Below are 21926 nucleotides of genomic sequence, written 5' to 3'. Positions count from 1 at the left end.
TCCCCAAACCCCTATTTCTGCCCCACACTCCCCCCAAACCCCTATTTCTGCCCCCATTCCACCCCCAAACCCCTATTTCTGCCCCCAAACCCCCTATTTCTGCCCCCATTCTCTCCCCCAAACCCCTATTTCTGCCCCCAAACCCCCCATTTCTGCCCCCAAAACTCACATTCTCTCCCCCAACCCCCCTATTTCTAACCCCATTCCCCCCCAAACCCCTATTTCTGCCCCCAAACCCCCCATTCTCTCCCCCAAACCCCATATTTCTGCCCCACGCTCCCCCCAAACCCCTATTTCTGCCCCTATTCCCCCCCAAACCCCTATTTCTGCCCCCCACTCTCCCCAAAACCCCTATTTCTGCCCCCATTACCCCCCAAACCCCTATTTCTGCCCCCATTCCTCCCCCCAAACCCATATTTCTACCCGCATTCCACCCCCAAACCCCTATTTCTGCCCCACACACCCCCCCAAACCCCTATTTCTGCCCCACACCCCCCCCCAAACCCCTATTTCTGCCCCCAAACCCCCCATTCTCTCCCCCAAACCCCCTATTTCTGCCCCAAATCCCCCATCCCACCCCCCAAACCCCCCCATTCTCCTCCAAACCCCCTATTTCTACCCCCATCCCTCCCCCCAAACCCCTATTTCTGCTCCCAAACGCCTCATTCCCCCCCCAAACCCCCTATTTCTATCCCCATTCTCCCCCAAACCCCTATTTCTGCCCCCAAACCCCCCATTCTCTCCCCCAAACCCCTATTTCTGCCCCCAAAACCCCCCCATCCCTCCCCCCCAAACCCCTATTTCTACACCCCCGCCCCCAAACCCCTATTTCTGCCCCCCCCAATCCATTTTCACCCAACTCAAATCCCCAATTCCCATCCTGGAAGTGCTTTATTTTGAGGAGGAAGGAAGGGGTTGATTTTGGGGTTCCAGGAGGAGGAGGAGGAGGAGTTTGGGGGGGGGGTAGAAAGCACACACAAAGAGCCTTGGAGGAAGGTGGGGGGGGGGTCCCCCTAAAAGAAAAGCCCCCGCATACGGCGCCCCAAACCCTGTCGGTCGTAGAGAACGTTGAATTTGTTGACGAATTGGTTCATGGTGTTGCAGGCCTTGGTGATGGCGCCCAGGTAAGCCATGAGCCCCACGTCGTTGCATTGCTGCGGGGGCAAAAAGAGGGGGGTCACGGGGTGTTGGGGGGGCCCCAACACAGAGCCTGAACCCCCACACTGAGCCTGACCCCCCCAAAGTGCCACCTAAAGCTGCTCCTGAGCCCTAAAAACTGGTTCTGAGCCTTAAAAGTTGGCCCTGGGGATCCCCCCCGGGGATGTGGGGACCTTTTGAGGGACTTGGGGACCCCCTCCAGGTGACACGGGGAACCCCTGAAGTGACACGGGGACCCCCCCAAAGGATGGGGGAACCCCTGAAGAACACGGGGATCCCCAAAGGATGTGGGGACCCCTGAAGGATGTGGGAACCCTTTAAGGGGACATGAGGACATCTCGAGGGGATTGGGGACCCCCGAGGTGACTTGGGGACACCCCCCCAGGGGATGTGGGGGCCTTTTGAGGGACTTGAGGGGACCCCCAGGTGACACGGGGACCCCCAAAGGATGAGGGGACCCCCAAAGGACACGGGGACCCCTGAAGGACATGGGGACCCCCGAGGGATTTGAGGACTCTTCAAGAGGACATGAGGACATCTCGAGGGGCTTCAGGACCCCCGAGGTGACTTGGGGACCCCCCCAAAGCGATGTGGGGGACCCCTGAGGGCTTTGAGGACCCCTTGGAGAGAGCGTGAGGAGATCTCGAGGGACGTGGGGACCCCCTGAAAGACTCGGGGACCCCTGAGGGGGTGACGTGGGGACCCCAAAGGTGACACGGGGACCCTTGGAGGGGACTTGGGGACCCCCCAAAGCGATGTGAGGACCCCTGAGGGCTTTGAGGACCCCTTGGAGAGAGCATGAGGAGATCTCGAGGGACGTGGGGACCCCCTGAAAGACTCAGGGACCCCTGAGGGGGTGATGTGGGACCCCAAAGGTGACACGGGGACCCTAGAGGTGACACAGAGACCCTTGGAGGGGACTTGGGGACCCCCCAAAGCGATGTGGGGACCCCTGAGGGCTTTGAGGACCCCTTGGAGAGCGTGAGGAGACCTCGAGGGACGTGGGGACCCCCTGAAAGACTCGGGGACCCCTGAGGGGGTGACGTGGGGACCCCAAAGGTGACACGGGGACCCCCCCAAAGCGATGTGGGGACCCCTGAGGGCTTTGAGGACCCCTTGGAGAGAGCGTGAAGAGATCTCCAGGGACGTGGGGACCCCCTGAAAGACTCGGGGACCCCTGAGGGGGTGACCCCAAAGGTGACACGGGGACCTCAGAGGTGACACAGGGACCCTTGGAGGGGACTTGGGGACCCCCCCAAAGCGACGTGGGGACCCCTGAGGGCTTTGAGGACCCCTTGGAGAGAGCGTGAGGAGATCTCGAGGGATGTGGGGACCCCCTGAGAGACTCAGTGATCCCCGAGGAGGTGACGTGGGGACCCCAAAGGTGACACGGGGACCCCAGAGGTGACGTGGGGACCCCAGAGGTGACACGGGGACCCTTGGGGGACCCCCCGGGGGGTTCTCACGTCGTAGAAGTCGGTCTTGAATTTGTCGGTGCTGAGCACGGGGAGGCAGTGGCAGAGGGCGCAGGCCTCGCGCAGCACCTCGTGGTTGTACGGCACTTCCCCTGCGCGGCACCGCGGCGACTCACCTCCGTGTCCCCGTGTCCCCGTGTCCCCGAACCCGTGTCCCCATCCCCGTCCCCGTGTCCCCGTGTCCCCATGTCCCCGTCCCTGTGTCCCCTTTCCTCTTCCCATGTCCCCATTGCCATCCCGGTATCCCCACAATGGTGTCCCCATCCCGCTGTCCCCATCCCGGTGTCCCCGTTATCTCTGGTGTCCCCCCCATCCCGGTGTCCCCATCCCCATTCCGGTGTCCCCTCATCCCGGTGTCCCCCTCCCCATCCCGGTGTCCATGATCTCCGGTGTCCCCCCATTACCCCCGGTGTCCCCATTATCCCTGGTGTCCCCCCATTACCCCCGGTGTCCCCATTATCCCCGGTGTCCCCCCTTTACCCCTGGTGTCCCCCCCATTATCCCCGGTGTCCCCCTCCCCATCCCGGTGTCCCCTTTATCCCCGGTGTCCCCCCATATCCCCAGTGTCCCCATTACCCCCGGTGTCCCCCCTTTACCCCCGGTGTCCCCCCATTATCTATCCCCGGTGTCCCCCTCATCCCGGTGTCCCCCCATTATCCCCAGTGTCCCCATTATCCCCGCTGTCCCCCCATTACCCCCGGTGTCCCCCCTTTACCCCCGGTGTCCCCCCATTATCTATCCCCGGTGTCCCCCTCATCCCGGTGTCCCCCCATTATCCCCAGTGTCCCCATTATCCCCGCTGTCCCCCCATTACCCCCGGTGTCCCCCCTTTATCCCCGCTGTCCCCCCATTATCCCGGTGTCCCCCATTATCCATCCCCGGTGTCCCCCCATTACCCCCAGTGTCCCCATTACCCCCGGTGTCCCCCCTTTATCCCCGGTGTCCCCCTCCCCATCCCGGTGTCCCCCTCATCCTGGTGTCCCCCTCCCCATCCCGGTGTCCCCATTATCCCCAGTGTCCCCTCATCCCGGTGTCCCCCCTTTACCCCCGGTGTCCCCCCTATCCCCGGTGTCCCCATTATCCCGGTGTCCCCCCATTCTCTATCCCCGGTGTCCCTCATTATCCTGGTGGTGTCCCCCGTTCTCCATCCCCGGTGTCCCCCATTCTCTATCCCCGGTGGTGTCCCCCGTTCTCCATCCCCAGTGTCCCCATTATCCATCCCCGGTGTCCCCCATTATCCCGGTGTCCCCCGTTCTCCACCCCCGGTGTCCCCCCGTTCTCCACCCCCGGTGCCCCCCGTTCTCCATCCCCGGTGTCCCCCGTTCTCCACCCCCGGTGCCCCCCGTTCTCCACCCCCGGTGCCCCCCGTTATCTATCCCCGGTGTCCCCCGTTATCTATCCCCGGTGTCCCCCGTTCTCCACCCCCGCTGTCCCCCGTTATCTATCCCCGGTGTCCCCCGTTCTCCATTCCCGGTGTCCCCCCGTTATCCCCGGTGTCCCCCGTTCTCCACCCCCGGTGTCCCCCCTTTATCCCCGGTGTCCCCCCGTTATCCATCCCGGTGTCCCCCCGTTCTCCATCCCCGCTGTCCCCCCATTATCCCCGGTGTCCCCCCATTATCCCGGTGCCCCCCGTTCTCCATCCCCGGTGTCCCCCCGTTATCCCCGGTGTCCCCCCATTATCTACCCCTGGTGTCCCCCGTTCTCCATCCCCGGTGCCCCCCGTTCTCCATCCCCGGTGTCCCCCCATATCCCCGGTGTCCCCCCATTATCCCCGGTGTCCCCCGTTCTCCACCCCCGGTGCCCCCCGTTATCCCGGTGGTGCCCCCCGTTCTCCCCCCCCGCTGTCGGGGTGCCCCTCACCCGCCTGCGCCGCCCGCACGAACTCGAGGATGAGGCGCACGCGGCTGTGCAGCATTTTGATGGCGCTGTGCTGGGCCAAAAGGTGCTCCGCCACTGCGGGGGGGCACCCACCTCGCACCGGCGGACCCCCAGTGGCCCCCCAGTATCACCCCAGTATCCCCAGTTACCCACCAGTGGCCCCCCAGTGTCCCCAGTTACCCCCCAGTATCTCCACTCCCCCCACACTATCCCCAGTTCCCCCCAGTATTCCCAATTCCCCCCTCCCAGTATCCCCAGTTCCCCCCCACACTATCCCCAGTTCCCCCACAGTATCCCCAGTTCCTCCCCCCCCAGTCTCCCCAGTATTCCCAGTTCCTCCCAGTCTCCCCAGTCCCCCCCAGTCTCCCCAGTATTCCCAGTTCCTCCCAGTCTCCCCAGTTCCCCCCCAGTCTCCCCAGTTCCGTCTTCCCAGTCCCCCCCAGTCTCCCCAGTATTCCCAGTTCCTCCCAGTCTCCCCAGTTCCCCCCTCCCAGTCCCCCCCAGTATTCCCAGTTCCCCCCAGTCTCCCCAGTCCTGCCCCCCCAGTCTCCCCAGTATTCCCAGTCCCCCCCAGTCTCCCCAGTGGAGCTCTCTCCGCCCCCGGTCGCTGTCATTCCCCCCCAGTCCCCCCCAGTCCCCCCTTCCCAGTCCCCCCCAGTCCCTCCCAGTCCCCCCAGTCCCTCCCAGTCCCCCCTTCCCAGTCCCCCCCAGTCCCCACCGGTGGAGCTCTCCCCGCCCCCGGTCGCTGTCATTCCCCCCCAGTCCCTCCCAGTCCCTCCCAGTCCCCCCCAGTCCCCCCCAGTCCCCACCGGTGGAGCTCTCCCCGCCCCCGGTCGCTGTCATTCCCCCCCAGTCCCTCCCAGTCCCCCCCAGTCCCCCCCAGTCCCCCCTTCCCAGTCCCCCCCAGTCCCTCCCAGTCCCCCCCAGTCCCCCCCAGTCCCCCCCAGTCCCCACCGGTGGAGCTCTCCCCGCCCCCGGTCGCTGTCATTCTCGCCACGTGATCGACGCCGATGCGCTCCGCCTCTTCGGTGGCCAAAGTGTACGGCAGCTCCGCAAACAGCATCGTGGCCTGGGGGGGGCGGGAAAAAGGGGGTGAAGGGCCCCCCAAAACCCCCGCTGGGACCCCAAAACCCCCTCTGGACCCCCCAAAACCCCCTCAGACCCCCCTGTGCCCCTTCAAACCCCCTCTGGACCCCCCCAAAACCCTCCTCTGGAGCCCCAAACCCTCTCTGGACACCCCCAAACCCCCTTGAATCCCCCCCCAAATACCTCTGGGCACCCCAAAACCCTCCCTGGGACCCCAAAACCCCCTCAGACCCCCCTGTGCCCCCCCAAACCCCCTCAGGACCCCCCCAAAACCCCCTCAGGACCCCCCTGTGCCCCCTCAAACCCCCTCTGGACCCCCCCAAAACACCCTCAGACCCCCCTGTGCCCCCTCAAACCCCCTCTGGACCCCCCCAAAACACCCTCAGACCCCCCTGTGCCCCCTCAAACCCCCTCTGGACCCCCCCAAAACCCCCTCAGACCCCCCTGTGCCCCCTCAAACCCCCTCTGGACCCCCCCAAAACCCCCTCAGGACCCCCCTGTGCCCCCTCAAACCCCCTCTGGACCCCCCCAAAACACCCTCAGACCCCCCTGTGCCCCCTCAAACCCCCTCAGGACCCCCCAAAACCCCCTCAGACCCCCCTGTGCCCCCTCAAACCCCCTCTGGACCCCCCCAAAACCCTCCGCTGGGGCCCCAAACCCTCCCTGCATACCCCAAAACCCTCTTGAATCCCCCCCAAACACCTCTGGGCACCCCCAATCCCCTCTGGACCCCCCAAAACCCTCCTCTGGGACCCCAAACCCTCTTCTGGACACCCCCAAAGCCCCTTGAATTCCCCCCCAAATACCTCTGGGCACTCCAAAACCCTCCCTGGGACCCCCTCAAACCCCCCTGTCCCCCCTCAAACCCCTCTGGGCACCCCCAAACCCTCCCTGGACCCCCTCAGACCCCCCTGTCCCCCCTCAAACCCCCTCAGGACCCCCCAAACCCTCCCTGGACACCCCCAAACCCCCTTGAATCCCCCCCCAAAGCCCTCTGGGCACCCCCAAACCCTCCCTGGACCCCCTCAGACTCCCCCTGTCCCCCCTCGAACCCACTCAGGACACCCCAAACCACACTGGGTCCCCCCAAACCCTCCCTGGACACCCCCAAACCCTCCCTGGGTCCCCCCCAATCCCTCCCTGGACACCCCAAACCCGCTTGAATCCCCCCCCAAACTCCTCTGGGCCCCCCCAAACCCCCTCAGGACCCCCCAAACACCTATGGGCACCCCAAACCCTCCCTGGACCCCCCCAAACCCCCTTGAATCCCGCCCCAAACACCTCTGGGCCCCCCAAACTCCTCTGGACACCCCCAAAGCCCCTTGAATCCCCCCCCCCAAACACCTCTAGGCACCCCCAAACCCCTCTGGGCTCCCCAAACCCTCCCTAGACACCCCAAAACCCCCCTGAATCCCCCCCCCCCCCAAACCCTCCCCGGACTCCCCCAAATGCTTCTGGGCCCCCTAAACCATCCCTGAGCCTCCCCCAAAACCCTCCCTGACACCCCCAAACACCCCCGACACCCCCAAACCCCCCCGACACCCCCAAACCGCCCCCTCACCTCCCCATTGATGATGTCAATCACTGACTCGAAGACGCTGACTGGCAACTGGGGAGGGGGAAACACACGGATTTGGGGGGGCCTGGATCCCCTCTTTTGGGGTCCACAGCCCCATTTTGGGGTCCCAAACCCCATTTTTGGGTCCTCACCCCCATATTTGGGTCTCTATCCCTATAGTTTGGATCTCCAACCCCATTTTGGGGGGTCCCTACCCCTATTCTTGGGTCCCAAACCCCACTTTTGGGTCCCCAACCCCATTTTTGGGGGTCCCCAACCCCACTTTTGAGTTTCCAGCCCCATTTCTGGGTCCCCAACCCCATTATAGGCTCCCAAGTCCAATTTTTGGGGGTCCCCACCCCCATTTTGGGGTCTTGAGTCCCATTTTTTGGGTCCCCACCACCATTTTTGGGGTCCCAAGTCCCAGTTTTTGGGTCCCCACCCCCATTTTGGGGTCCCAAACCCCATTTTTGGGTCCCCAACCCCCATTTCTTGGGTTCCCAAACCCCATTTTTGGGCCCCATCCCTATTTTTTGGTTCCCAAATCCCATTTTTGGGGGTCCCCAACCCCATTTTTGGGGGTCCCCAACCCCATTTTTGAGTCTCCAGTCCCATTTCTCGGTCCCCAATCCAATTATTGTCTCCCAAGTCCAATTTTTGGGGGTCCCCACTCCCATTTTTGGGTCCCCACCCCCATTTTTGGGTCTGCATCCCTACTTTTGGGGGTCCCCAGCCCCAATTTGGGGTCCCCACCCCCATTTTTTGGGTCCCCATCTGCATTTTTTTGGGTCCTCAGCCCCATTTTGGGGTCCCAAGTCCCATTTTTGGGGTCCCCACCCCCATTTTTGGGGGTCCCCACTCCCATTTTTATGTGTGTCCCCCCCATTTTTATGTGTCTCCCCTAATTTTTGGGGGGCCCCCCCCGACTCACATCCGTGTGTTTCGTCATGGGGTTCAGTTTGAGGAAGAGGGGACTCTCGATGATCTCACACACCTTTGGGGGGGCAAAAAGGGGTAAAGGGGTGTCAGGAAAAGGGGGGGCTGCACCCCCAACCCCCCCCGAACCCCAAATTATCCCCTCTCGCCCCCCCAAAAACTCACCTGCTTGTGGACGTGGATGTCGGCGGGGTCGGGGGGACCCCCCGTCGTGTACCACCCCAAAAACTCCAACTCCTTAAACACCTGCTTGACTGGAAAGGGGGGCGCGGGGGGACCCCAAAACTGAGGGTTGCCCCCCCACACCTTCCCTAGGACCCCCATGACCCCCCCCAAGGCTCTCTAGTGCCCCCCCAAATCCTCTCTTGGACCCCCAGGATCCCCTCAACCCCCTCTTCCCCTCAAACCCCCCTAAACCCTTCCAGGACCCCCCCCAAATCCTCTCTAGGACCCCCCCAAACCCCCCTAAACCCTTCCAGGACCCCCCTAAATCCTCTCTAGGACCCCTAAGACACCCCCAAATCCTCTCTAGGACCCCCACAGGACCCCACAAACCCCCCTAAGCCCTTCCAGGACCCCCCTAAATCCTCTCTAGGACCCCTAAGACACCCCCAAATCCTCTCTAGGACCCCCACAGGACCCCACAAACCCCCCTAAGCCCTTCCAGGACCCCCCCTAAATCCTCTCTAGGACCCCTAAGACACCCCCAAATCCTCTCTAGGACCCCCACAGGACCCCACAAACCCCCCTAAACCCTTCCAGGACCCCCCTAAATCCTCTCTAGGACCCCCAAGACCCCCCCAAATCTTCTCTAGGACCCCCTAGACCCCCCCAAATCCTCTCTAGGACCCCCCCTTCCCCAGCTCACACTGCTCCTCCTTGGTGTAATAGTACTCTTTGTCGATGAGGACGTGGCCGTCGACCACGTGCGACAGCAGCTCGAAGGAGTTCATCACCTCGATGTTGCGCCCCTCCTGCCGCCCGATCAGCGCCCCGATAACTGCGGGGGGTGGGGGGGAAAGAAATGGGGGTGTCAGTGGGGCGGGGGGAGCTTGGTTTTAGGCTCTAAAAGCGCTCTAAGAGGGTTTTGGGGGGCTCGGGGGGGGAAATCAGTGGGGCACAGGGGGGTTTAGAGTGTTTTGGGGGCATTGGGGGGGTCTGGGGGGTCGCTGAGGGAGTTTTGGGGGGGCTCTGGGGGTCCCTGTGGGGTTTTGGGGGAGCTCTGGGGGTCCCTGTGGGGTTTTGGGGGTACCTGCCCCCCCTCCATAAGCGCATGCAGATCGTGGGGGTCCCGGTATCCATTGGGGTCTATGGGGGTCGCTGTGGGCCTGGGGGGGCTATAAGAGTTTTGGGGGGCTCGAGGGGAAGGTTGGGGGCCCATGTGGTGTTTAGGGGGTCCCTGGAGGTCCCCCATATCCATACCCTGCTTGACCCCCCCCGGTTAAATGCATGCAGATCCTTGGAAGTCTCCGTATCCATTGGGGTCTATGGGGGTTTCAGGGGTCGCTGTGGGTCTGGGGGGGCTGTAAGGATTTTGGGGAGCTCTGGGGGGGTTTGGGGGTCCCTTTGGAGTTTGGGGGGGTCCCTGGGAGTCCCCTGCCCGGCTCCTCATCCCGGTAAGCGCATGCGGATTCCGGGGACTCCCGCTATCCATTGCGGTTTATGGGGGTCCCCAGGTTAGCTGTGGGTTTGGGGGGGCTATGAGGATTTTGGGGGTGCTCTGTGAGGCTTGGGGGGGGTTTTGGGGTCCCCCCCTCTCCATACCCTGCCCGGGGCGCCCCTCCTGTGAGCGCATGCGGATCCAGTGGTCGGAGATGTTGAGGATGACGAGGGGATGCAGCGCGACGGCCACGCTGCCGGTGACGCCGCCCGCCATCACCGAGGGGGGGGCTGTCAGGGACGGCAGTTTTGGGGACCCCCCCTTCTCATTTTTGGGGTCCCCTCAACTCCGTTTTTATGTCTCCAGACCCATTTTTGGATCCCCAGACCCATCATTGCCTCCCAAATCCAATTTTGGGGGGGTCCCCACACCCATTTCTTTGGTTCCTAACTCCATTCCTTGGGTTCCCACCCCCATTTTTGGGGTCCCCAACCCCAGTTTTGGGTCCTCACCCCCATTTTTGCGGTCCCAAACCCCATTTTTCTGGGTCCCCAGCCCCATTTTTGGGGTCCCAAACCCGATTTTTGACTCCCCAGCCCCATTTCAGGCATCTCAAACCCTATTTTTAGGTCCCCATCCCCAATTTTGGGGTCCCCACCCCCATTTTTGGGTCTCAAACTCCATTTTTGGGTTTGCATCCTTATTTTGGGGGTTCTCCAGCCCCATTTTTGGGTCCCCAAACCCCATTTTTGGCTCCCCATCCCTATATTTTCGGTTCCCAGACCCATTTTTGGGTTCCCAGCCCCGTTTTGGGGTCCCCAAATCCCATTTCTGGGTCCCCATCCCCGTTTTTGGAGTCCCAAAGCCCATTTTTGGGTCCCCAGCCCTATTTTTGGGGGTCCTCACCCCCATATCTGGGTCTCTATCCCTATAGTTTGGATCCCAAAACCCATTTTAGGGGGACCCTACCCCTATTTTTGGGTCCCAAACCTCACTTTTGGGTCCCAAACCCTATTTTTGGGGGTCCCCAACCCCATTTTTGAGTCTCCAGCCCCATTTCTGGGTCCCCAACCCAATTATAGGCTCCCAAGTCCAATTTTTGGGGGTCCCCACTCCCATTTTTGGGTCCCCAGCCCCATTTTTGGGGTCCCAAGTCCCATTTTTTGGGTCCCCACCACCATTTTTGGGTCCCAAACCTCATTTTTGGGTCCCCACCTCCATTTCTTGGGTTCCCAAACCCCGTTTTTGGGCCCCATCCCTATATTTTCGTTCCCAAACCCCATTTTTGGGGGTCCCCAACCCCATTTTTGAGTCTCCAGCCCCATTTCTGGGTCCCCAACCCAATTATAGGCTCCCAAGTCCAATTTTTGGGGGACCCCAACCCAATTATTGGCTCCCAAACCCCATTTCTGGGGTCCCCATCCCTATTTTTTGGGTCCCCGTCCCCATTTTCCTGTGTCCTCATCCCCATTTTAGGGGCCCCAAACCCTGTTTATGGGTTCCAAACCCTATTTTTGGGGTCCCCAACCCCATTTTTGGGGTCCCCGGCCCGTACCTGCCCCGTCCACCTCCATCCCGCCCGCCCCGTTGCTGCCGATCGCCGCCGCGGAAGGAGCGGAGGCCCCGGACGCCGCCATCTTGGCCCGGCCCCGCCTGGGCCCTCACGGCCGCCGTAGAGGAGGGGGGACGGCTCACGTGACTTGGGCGTGGACAACTGACTGGCTGTTGTGGGCGTGGCCATGTGGAAAGGGAGGCGTGGCCTCCGCGCTCCAGCGGCCGCCCCGGGTCCTTGTGCCTCCCGGAGCTCCCAGTACCTCCCAGTGCCCCCAGTACCTCCCAGTGCCCCTTAGTGTCCTCCCAGTCCCCTCCCAGTGACCCAAATCCCTCCCAGTGCCCCTTATTGTCCTCCCAGTCCCCTCTGTCGTCTTCCAGTGGCCCCCAGTTCCCTCCAATCCCCTCCCAGTGCCTCCCAGTCCCCTCCCAGTGTCCCCCCAACACCTCCCAGTCCCCACCAGTCCTTCCCAGTAAGCACGCGGCACTGGGGGCAGTGGGTTTATTGGGGGGGGGGGGGGGGCGGTGTCACACGTCCAGGTCGTCATCGGGGTCCTCATCCTCGGGGGGGGGCGGAGGCTGGAGCAGCCTGGGGGGGGCACTGGGATCACTGGGGGGGCACTGGGAGGAGACTGGGGGGGCACTGGGAGGAGATTGGGGTTACTGGGAGGGGACTGGGGGCACTGGGAGGGGATTGGGGAGTTACGGGGAGGAGATTGGGGTTACTGGGAGGGGACTGGGGGCACTGGGAGGGGACTGGGAGGCACTGGGAAGGGATTGGAGGCACTGGGAGGGGACTGGGGGGGCACTGGGAGGGGACTGGGAGGCACTGGGAGGGGACTGGGAGGCACTGGGAGGGGACTGGGAGGTACTGGGAGGGGGCTGGGGGGGCACTGGGAGGGGACTGGGAGGGGACTGGGAGGCACTGGGAGTGGATTGGGAGATACTGGGAGGGACTGGGAGGGGATTGGGAGGCACTGGGAGGGGACTGGGAGGGGACTGGGAGGTTGTGGGGTTGGAACTGGTCTGTACTGGGATCCCTCACCTGTGCTGGTATGTGGGGGGGGACACACTGGTCTGTACTGGTCTATACTGGTTTCTCATTTGCGCTGGTATGGGGGCAGCATTAGTGTGTACTGGTCTATACTGGTCTGTACTGGTCTGACCTGTAGCTGCTATGGGGTGGGGGGGCACTGGTACGTACTGGTCGTATACTGGTTTATATTGGTCTATACTGGTCTGTATTAGCGTGTGCTGATTTATATTGGTGCGTACTGGTCCATACTGGTCTATACTGGTCTCACCCGTACTGGTGGAGGGGGGAGCACTGGTGCGTACTGGTGTATATGACTCTGTATTCATCTGTACTGGTCTGTACTGGTTTATATTGGTTTATACTGGTCTAAATTGGTCTGTATTAGTTTATACTGGTTTATACTGGTCTATACTGGTCTGTACTGGTGTCGCCTGTGCTGGTTGGGGTGGGGGTGGGGCGCTAATATATATACGTATATATAACTTTGTATTGATCTATACTGGTCTGTACTGGTCTATACTGGTTTGTACTGGTCTAAACTGGTCTGTATTGGTTTATACTGGTCTATACTGGTCTGTACTGGTGGCACCTGTGCTGGTTGGGGGGGGGGGGCGCTAATATATATATGTATATATAACTCTGTATTGATCTATACTGATCTGTACTGGTCTATACTGGTTTGTACTGGTCTAAACTGGTCTGTATTAGTTTATACTGGTCTATACTGGTCTATACTGGTCTGTACTGGTGGCACCTGTGCTGGTTGGGGTGGGGGGGGCGCTAATATATATACATGTATATAACTCTGTATTGATCTATACTGGTCTGTACTGGTTTATACTGGTTTGTACTGGTCTAAATTGGTCTGTACTGGTTTATACTGGTCTATACTGGTCTATACTGGTCTCACCTGTGCTGGTACGGGGGGGTCGTTGCCCCCCTCGCTGCCCTTTCGGCCGCTGAGAGCTGCAGGCGGAAAGTGAGGGGGGGGCGCGAGGGGGGGACCCCAAAATCCGAGGGGGGACCCCGAGCGAAGGCTTCAACCTGGGGGGGGGGGGGGGGAGAGAAATTGAGGGGGGCTGAGGGGACCCCCCAACCTCGGGCCCCCCCAGTTTGGGGTCCTGGACCCCCCCCCCAATCCCTGACCCCCCCCCCAAAATTTAGGGTTCAGGACCCCCCCCCCCCAAACCTTGTGTCCCCCCAATTTGGGGTTCAGGACCCCCCCAAGCTCTCAGCCCCCCCCAATTTGGGGTTCAGGACCCCCCCAGCATTCAACCCCTCCCAAATTTGGGGTTCAGGACCCCCCCCCCAAGCTCTCAACCCCCCCAAATTTGGGGTTCAGGACCCCCCCCAGCATTCAACCCCCCCCCAAAATTTGGGGTTCAGGACCCCCCCCCCAAGCTCTCAACCCCCCCAAATTTGGGGTTCAGGACCCCCCCCCAAGCTCTCAGCCCCCCCCAATTTGGGGTTCAGGACCCCCCCCAGCATTCAACCCCCCCCCAAAATTTGGGGTTCAGGACCCCCCCCCCCCAAAGCTCTCAACCCCCCCAAATTTGGGGTTCAGGACCCCCCCCCAAGCTCTCAACCCCTCCCAAATTTGGGGTTCAGGACCCCCCCCCAGCATTCAACCCCCCCCAATTTGGGGTTCAGGACCCCCCCCCAAGCTCTCAACCCCCCCCAAATTTGGGGTTCAGGACCCCCCCCAAGCTCTCAGCCCCCCCCCCAAATTTGGGGTTCAGGACCCCCCCAGCATTCAACCCCCCCAAATTTGGGGTTCAGGACCCCCCCCAGCATTCAACCCCCCCCAATTTGGGGTTCAGGACCCCCCCCAAGCTCTCAACCCCTCCCAAATTTGGGGTTCAGGACCCCCCCCAAGCTCTCAACCCCTCCCAGATTTGGGGTTCAGGACCCCCCCCCAGCATTCAACCCCCCCCCCAAAATTTGGGGTTCAGGACCCCCCCCAAGCTCTCAACCCCCCCAAATTTGGGGTTCAGGACCCCCCCCAAGCTCTCAACCCCTCCCAAATTTGGGGTTCAGGACCCCCCCCAAGCTCTCAACCCCTCCCAAATTTGGGGTTCAGGACCCCCCCCAGCATTCAACCCTTCCAAATTTGGGGTTCAGGACCCCCCAAGCTCTCAACCCCTCCCAAATTTGGGGTTCAGGACCCCCCCCAGCATTCAACCCCCCCCAAAATTTGGGGTTCAGGACCCCCCCCCCAGCATTCAACCCTCCCAAATTTGGGGTTCAGGACCCCCCCCAGCATTCAACCCCCCCCAATTTGGGGTTCAGGACCCCCCCCAAGCTCTCAACCCCCCCCAAATTTGGGGTTCAGGACCCCCCCCAAGCTCTCAGCCCCCCCCAATTTGGGGTTCAGGACCCCCCCCAGCATTCAACCCCCCCCCCAAATTTGGGGTTCAGGACCCCCCAGCATTCAACCCTCCCAAATTTGGGGTTCAGGACCACCCCAAGCTCTCAACCCCCCCAAATTTGGGGTTCAGGACCCCCCCCAAGCTCTCAACCCCCCCAAATTTGGGGTTCAGGACCCCCCCCAGCATTCAACCCCCCCCAAAATTTGGGGTTCAGGACCCCCCCAGCATTCAACCCCCCCCAAAATTTGGGGTTCAGGACCCCCCCCAAGCTCTCAACCCCCCCAAATTTGGGGTTCAGGACCCCCCCCCAGCATTCAACCCCCCCCCAAAATTTGGGGTTCAGGACCCCCCCCAAGCTCTCAACCCCCCCCCCAAATTTGGGGTTCAGGCACCCACCTTTTCCTGCCCCCCCCACCTCCGGGGGGGTCTGAGGATGCTGAGGACATGTGGGGGCGCTCCTGGGTTGGAGGGACCCCCCCCCATAAATTTGGGGTTCGGGGGCCCCCCCATTCGAATCTGGGTGGTGGCGACCCCCCCCAGCGCCCCCAGAATGGGGGGGGGGTGCAGGTCCTCGTGCAGCAGCGCCACCACACGGGGTGGGGGGCGCCCTGGGGGGGGGGGGAAACAGCTTTATTGGGGTGGGGGCACCCCAAAACCCCAACCTGGGACCCCCCCCCCCCTTAAAAAAGCACCCCAAAAAGTGACCCCCCCCCAAAACTCCTATCTATACCTTCTCTATTTTTTGCCCCCCCCCCCATATCTCCCCTATTTTTTCCCCTATTTTTGCCCCCCATTTTGGGGGTGCCCCCCCCAACTTAGCATTTTGGGGGTGCCCCCCCCCCAACTTACCATTTTGGGGGTGTCCCCCCCCCAGCAGCGCCCTCAGGACCCCCCCGGCGCGGGGGGGGGGCAGACGCAGCAGGATCCAACTCAGCGAATCCAAGAGCAGCAGCGTGGAAGGAAAAGGGGGTGACCCCCCCAAGAGCCCCCCAATATCCAGGGGGGGCCCCCCCCCCCCAACCCAGGGGGTCCTGGAATGCTTCCATCACCTGGAACCTGGGGGGGGGGGGGGCGTAAAAGGGGGGATTTGGGGGGGGTTATGGGGTGGGGGGGGTAAAATGGGGGTGTGGGGGGATTTGGGGGGCCTATGGGGGGCAAAACGGGGGGCAAGGGGGTGGGGGGGGCAAAATGTTGGGATTGGGGGAGCAAAATGGGGGGGTTTGAGAGGGTTGGGGGGCAAAATGGGGGGGTTGGGGGGGTCCCAGGGGTGTCTGGGGGGTGTCGGGGGGGGTCCCAGGGGGGGTTTGGGGGGGTCCCGGGGGGTGGGGGTCCCAGGGGGGTCTTGGGGGGCCTGAGGGGGTCTGGGGGGTGTCAGGGGGGTGTCTGGGGGTGTCGGGGGGGTCTGGGGGTGTCTGGGGGGGTCCCAGGGGGGTCTTGGGGGGCCTGAGGGGGGTCTGGGGGGTGTCGGGGGGGGTCCCAGGGAGGTCTTGGGGGGCCTGAGGGGGGTCTGGGGGTGTTGGGGGGGTCTGGGGGGTGTCTGGGGGGTGTCAGGGGGGTGTCGGGGTGGTCTGGGGGTGTCGAGGGGGTGTCTGGGGGTGTCGGGGGGGGTCTGGGGGTGTCTGGGGGGTCCCGGGGGTGTCTGGGGGTGTCTGGGGCGTTCCAGGGGGGTCTTGGGGGTCCTGAGCGGGGTCTGGGGGTCCCGGGGGGGTCTGGGGGTGTCTGGGGATGTCTGGGGGGTCTGGGGGTGTCTGGGGGGGTCCCAGGGGGGTCTTGGGGGGTCTGGGGGTCCCGGGGGGGTCTCACCGGCGGGTGATGTCGGGGTTCAGCCCGGCCTCGAACTGCGCTCGCGGCACTTCCAACAGCAGCAGCAGCACCGGCTCCTCCCTGGGGGGCAGAAACCCCATAGCGCCCCATAACCACCCCATAGCGCCCCATAACCACCCCATAGCGCCCCATAGCACCCCATGGTGCCCCATAGCCACCCCATAGCCACCCCCATAGCCACCTCATAGCCCCCCCCATAGCACCCCATGGTGCCCCATAACCACCCCATAGCACCCCCATAGCACCTCATGGTGCCCCATAGCCACCCCATAGCCCCCCCCATAGCACCCCATGGTGCCCCATAACCACCCCATAGCCCCCCCATAGCACCTCATGGTGCCCCATAGCCACCCCATAGCCCCCCCCATAGCACCTCATGGTGCCCCATAGCCCCCCCCATAGCACCCCATGGTGCCCCATAACCACCCCATAGCACCTCATGGTGCCCCATAGCCACCCCATAGCCCCCCCATAGCACCCCATGGTGCCCCATAATCATCCCATAGCACACCATAACCACCCCATAACCACCCCATGGTGCCCCATAACCACCCCATAGCGCCCCATAACCACCCCATAGCACCCCATAACCACCCTATAGCCACCCCATAGCGCCCCATAACCACCCCATAGCCACCCCCATAGCGCCCCATGGTGCCCCATAGCTACCCCATAGCGCCCCATAGCACCCCATGGTGCCCCATAACCACCCCATAGCGCACCATAACCACCTCATAGCGCCCCATAACCACCCCATGGTGCCCCATAGCCACCCCATAGCCACCCCATAGCACCTCATGGTGCCCCATAGCCCCCCCCATAGCACCCCATGGTGCCCCATAGCCACCCCATAGCCACCCCCATAGCACCCCATGGTGCCCCATAGTGCCCCATAACCACCCCATAGCCCCCCCATAGCACCCCATGGTGCCCCATAGCACCCCATAGCGCCCCATAACCACCTCATAGCGCCCCATAACCACCCCATAGCGCCCTATCGTGCCCCACAGTGCCCCATAGCTGCCCTATAGAGCCCCCCATAACCCCCAGCACCCCTATAGTGCCCCATAGCCAATATGTAGCGCCACTCATTGCACCACAGGGCGCCCCATGACCCCCTATAGCGCCCCATAGCGCCCCATAGCCCCCCCATAGCGCCCCATAGCCCCCCCGTGCCCCCCACCTTCGTGCAGCGGCGCAGGCGAAGGTCCTGAGGAGGCTGCGCCCCTCGCAGGCGGCGCTATCTGGGGGGGGGGGCGGGGAATGACACGGTGACCCCCCCAAAACCAACGCAGGGCACCCCGACACCCCCATAGCAGACCCATAACCCCATCTAGAGACCCCAAACTAACCCCAGCCCCCCCCAAACCAGCACTAGGGCACCCCACTGGCCCCCCAGCCCCCCCAAACCAACCCCAGGCCCCCCCCAAAACCAGCACTAGGGCACCCCACTGGCCCCCCAGCCCCCCCAAACCAACCCCAGCCCCCCCCAAACCAGCCCTATAGCACCCCACTGCCCCCCCCGGGCCCCCAGCCCCCCCAAACCAGCACTAGGGCACTCCACTGCCTCCCCCCGAGCCCCGAAAGCAGCCTTAGGGCACCCCACTGCCCCCCTTGGGCCCCCAGCCCCCCTAAACCAACCCCAGCCCCCCCAAAACCAGCCCTAGGGCACCCCACTGGCCCCCTCTGGGCCCCCAGCCCCACAAAATGAGCCCTCAGCCCCCCAAAACCAGCTCTAGGGCACCCCACTGCCCCCCAGCCCCCCCCAAACCAGCCCTAGGGCACCCCACTTCCCCCCCCCCGGGCCCCCAGCCCCCCAAAATGAGCCCTCAGCCCCCCCAAACCAGCACTAGGGCACCCCACTGCCTCCCCCCGAGCCCCCAAAGCAGCTTTAGGGCACCCCACTGCTCCCCCCCGGGCCCCCAGCCCCCCCAAACCAACCCCAGCGCCCCCAAACCAGCACTAGGGCACCCCAGTGCCCCCCCTCGAGCCCCCAAACCACCTCTGCACCCCCTAAGCCACCTCTGCCCCCCCGCCCGCACCCCGGATCAGGACCAGCCCCTCCACGCCCCCCTCCACCAGCGCCTCCAGCATCGCGCTGCCCCGTCGCCTCCCGATGACGTCAATACCGCGCGCCTTCGTGTGCCGTACTGGAAAGGCGGGAAAACCACCACGTTCCCGTACGGCAAAAGGCAACCGCCATATTCCCGTACGGCAAAAGAGAACCGCCATATTCCCGTACGGCAAAAGGCAACCGCCATATTCCCGTACGGCAAAAAGCAACCGCCATGTTGGGGCGTGGAAGCGCTTTGAGGGAGGACAGAACCCCCCCCCCCCCAAAATGGCGAGAGAACCCCAAAAAATGGGGGACAGACCCCCAAAACAGGGAGGAGACCCCCAAAATGAGGGGTCCCCACGCATCACGGACCCAGCCTGAAGGCCCCCACAGTTGGCTTTTATTTCACGTGTCTTTAGGACACGCTTAGCGTGTTCTTATCATGTTCTTAGCATGATCTTAGCATGTTCTTAGCATGATCTTAGCATGTGCGAGGGCGGAGCTGTGGCCTCGGCATCCATGTGACCTGCGTCCTCATCTCCCGGCGGCATCCATGTGTCCCCACCTTGGTGTCCGTGTGTCCGTATCCCGTCCGTGTCTCCGCCCCAGCGTCCATTTCTCCATGTTGGAGCTGATATCTGTCCGTCCGTCTGTCCGTTAGGGCTCGGTGGCCGCCTCGCAGGCGCTGGCCGTGTGTCCGTCTGTCCGTCAGGGCTCGGTGGCCGCCTCGCAGGCGCTGGCCGTGTGTCCGTGTGTCCGTCAGGGCTCGGTGGCCGCCTCGCAGGCGCTGGCCGTGTGTCCGTGTGTCCGTGTGTCCGTCAGGGCTCGGTGGCCGCCTCGCAGGCGCTGGCCGTGTGTCCGTGTGTCCGTCTGTCCGTCAGGGCTCGGTGGCCGCCTCGCAGGCGCTGGCGAGCTCCCCGAGCCGCCGCCGGGCGTACTCCACGCGGTTCAGCGCCAACTCCGTCGCCTTCCGGGCCGCGTAGCTCGAGCCCTCGTGCGGTTGCCCCGTGGCCACCTGCGGGGAGGGGCAACCGTGGCCTCTGAGTCTGGGACCCCCTCCCTGGGACCCCCAGATCCCTGTGACCCCCACACTGTGACCCCCACAATGTGACCCCCAGATCTCTGTGTACCCCAGACCCCCGTGACCCCAAATCCCCATGACCCCCACACCCCCGTGACCCCCCAGACCCCTGTGAGCCCCAGATCCCCGTGACCCCAACCCTCGAGACCCCCAGACCCCTATAACCCCCAGGCTATGCCCCCCTCAACCCCCGTGCCCCCCCAGACCCCCGTGCCCCCCCAGACCCCCGTGACCCCCAGACCCCCGTGCCCCCCCAGACCCCCGTGACCCCCTAGACTCCCGTGACCCCCCCAGACCCCCGTGACCCCCAGACTCCTGTGCCCCCCCTAGACCCCCATGACCCCCCCAGACCCCCATGACCCCCAGACCCCCGTGACCCCCCCAGACCCCCGTGACCCCTAGACCCCCGTGACCCCCCCAGACCCCCGTGACCCCCAGACTCCTGTGCCCCCCCTAGACCCCCGTGCCCCCCCAGACCCCCGTGCCCCCCCAGACTCCCGTGAGCCCCCCAGACCCCCGTGACTCCCCAGACCCCTGTGACCCCCTAGACTCCTGTGACCCCCAGACCCCCATGATCCCCCCAGACCCCCGTGACCCCCAGACTCCTGTGCCCCCCCTAGACCCCCATGACCCCCCAGACCCCCATGACCCCCCAGACTCCTGTGCCCCCCAGACCCCCATGACCCCCCCAGACCCCTGTGACCCCCAGACTCCTGTGCCCCCCCTAGACCCCCATGACCCCCCCAGACCCCTGTGACCCCAAACCCCTGTGACCCCCAGACCCCCGTGACCCCCCAGACCCCCAGACTCCTGTGCCCCCTAGACCCCCGTGACCCCCCAGACCCCCGTGACCCCCAGACCCCCGTAACCCCCAGACTCCTGTGCCTCCTAAGCCCCCGTGAGCCCCCCAGACTCCTGTGACCCCCCCAGACCCCCGTGACCCCAGACTCCTGTGCCCCCCCTAGACCCCCATGACCCCCCCAGACCCCCATGACCCCCAGACCCCCGTGACCCCCCCAGACCCCCGTGACCCCTAGACCCCCGTGACCCCCCCAGACCCCCGTGACCCCCCCAGACTCCTGTGACCCCTAGACCCCCATGACCCCCCCAGACCCCCGTGACGCCCCTTTTTCCTCCCGTCCCCCCCAGACCTGTGTCAGGTACCGGATCTGCGCTGACAGCTCTGCCTCCACCTTCTGGACGGCGGCGCCGAACTGGGCGGCCTGGCGCTCCAGCAGCCGCTCACCCGCCTTCTCCTTCGACAGCTCCAGGATCACCGTCCCTGTGGGCACCCCAAAATCGGACCCCAACCTGGGACCCCCCAAAACCTCCGACCCCATCCCCCCAAACTCGCCCCCCATGACCCCAAACCAACCTCCCCCTTCCCCCTCGAGGCCCTGAGTGTGTGTGGGGGAAGCTTGGGGTGCATTCTCTGACCCCCCCATGTCCCTCAGCCTCTCCCCCTCTCCATTAGCCCCCCCATAGCCCCCCATTAGCCCCCCCATAGCCCCCCATTTAGGCCTCAAGCCCCGCCCCCTCACAGGCCGCGCCTCCTCCTGCCCCTTGACCCCCCCCCTCTCTCCCCCATGGCCCTTCCCCTCAGCCCCCCCCTTCCCCGCTCACCCGCGCTCTGCAGGGACGCCCCAATCTCCCTCTCCAGCTCCTCCAACACCCGCAGCCGCTCGTTCGCCACGCCGTACCCCGCCATGACTCCCGCTCTAGGCACGACTCTATGGTTCCCCCTCCTCCTCTTCCTTTCCTACGCCCTGCCGCTCTAGAGCACAACTCTATGGTGCGGCGGCCGCGCTCCGCCACCGCCCGCCTTCACGTGACCCGGAAGCGCCGAGGCGAGCGGGCTGCTCTGGCGCGCCACTCTATGGCGCTCCGCTCTATGGCTCTCCGCCTGCGGCTCTCTCTGAACCGCTGTCGGTGGTGCTGATGTCATCGCGAGGCGCGGTGGGTCGCGCGGCGGTGACGTCAGCGGGCGGTGCTGCGATGGCGGCGGCGGTGGCGGCCGCGAGGGCCCCGGCGGCGCCGCTGCTGGAGGCCCTGAGCGCGTTGCCTCCGTCCCGGAGGGCCTTACCGGGGCTCGTGAGGGGGTTGCGGGACAGCGCGGGCACCCAGGTGGGCGGAGGATGGGGGGAGGGCAAAGGGGGAGGGGGGGGGGGGGCACCGAGATGAGGGGGAGGAGGAGAATGAAGAGGAGGAGGAGGAGGAGGAGGGGGCGGGGGGTAGAGATGGGGGGGGCAAAGAGAGAGGAGGGGGGCAAAGGGGGAGAGCAAAGAGGGGGAAGTGATATGGGGGGGGCAAGAGGGAGG

At 64.0% G+C, this 21926-nt stretch overlaps 2 protein-coding genes across 5 annotated transcripts in view; both read right to left on the bottom strand.

Moving 5' to 3' along the window:
* Positions 1-999: 999 nt before the first annotated feature.
* Positions 1000-21926, bottom strand: part of COPS6 (COP9 signalosome subunit 6) — a 147958-nt gene continuing 127031 nt past the window's right edge. Inside the window, exons 2-11 of one of the 2 annotated variants that reach the window (XM_054052754.1) lie at positions 11247-11298; positions 9856-9981; positions 8960-9091; positions 8257-8345; positions 8087-8149; positions 7159-7206; positions 5466-5580; positions 4494-4586; positions 2625-2725; positions 1000-1154 (exon numbers count right to left, since the gene is read on the bottom strand). In XM_054052754.1, coding sequence (XP_053908729.1) covers positions 1014-1154; positions 2625-2725; positions 4494-4586; positions 5466-5580; positions 7159-7206; positions 8087-8149; positions 8257-8345; positions 8960-9091; positions 9856-9981; positions 11247-11265 — 927 coding nt within the window. In that variant the 5' untranslated portion in view covers positions 11266-11298 and the 3' untranslated portion in view covers positions 1000-1013. Of the gene's footprint in view, positions 1155-2624; positions 2726-4493; positions 4587-5465; positions 5581-7158; positions 7207-8086; positions 8150-8256; positions 8346-8959; positions 9092-9855; positions 9982-11246; positions 11344-21926 lie in introns of those variants that run through there. The other variant, XM_054052753.1, reaches the window with a different exon arrangement.
* MED11 (mediator complex subunit 11) lies at positions 11778-21461 on the bottom strand. 3 transcript variants are annotated; one of them, XR_008447516.1, is made up of 9 exons: positions 21232-21461; positions 20760-20890; positions 19093-19542; positions 18514-18621; positions 17655-17715; positions 16451-16531; positions 15497-15703; positions 15044-15255; positions 13189-13322 (listed from the first exon to the last, which is right to left on the bottom strand). XR_008447516.1 is itself a non-coding variant. In XM_054052764.1 (3 exons), the coding sequence occupies exons 1-3, from the start codon at positions 21314-21316 to the stop codon at positions 19405-19407; spliced, it is 354 nt and encodes a 117-aa protein (XP_053908739.1). In that variant the 5' UTR covers positions 21317-21461; the 3' UTR covers positions 18741-19404. The 3 variants fall into 3 exon arrangements, 1 of the variants encoding a protein (XP_053908739.1); XR_008447515.1 differs by lacking the exons at positions 20760-20890; positions 21232-21461 and adding an exon at positions 11778-11831 and having other exon boundaries at positions 19093-19407; XM_054052764.1 differs by lacking the exons at positions 13189-13322; positions 15044-15255; positions 15497-15703; ... (1 more) ...; positions 17655-17715; positions 18514-18621 and having other exon boundaries at positions 18741-19542.

The sequence above is a fragment of the Cuculus canorus genome, chromosome 36 (assembly GCF_017976375.1).
Source record: "Cuculus canorus isolate bCucCan1 chromosome 36, bCucCan1.pri, whole genome shotgun sequence".
NCBI lineage: Eukaryota > Metazoa > Chordata > Aves > Cuculiformes > Cuculidae > Cuculus > Cuculus canorus.
This window is presented reverse-complemented; position numbering and strand designations above follow the sequence as displayed.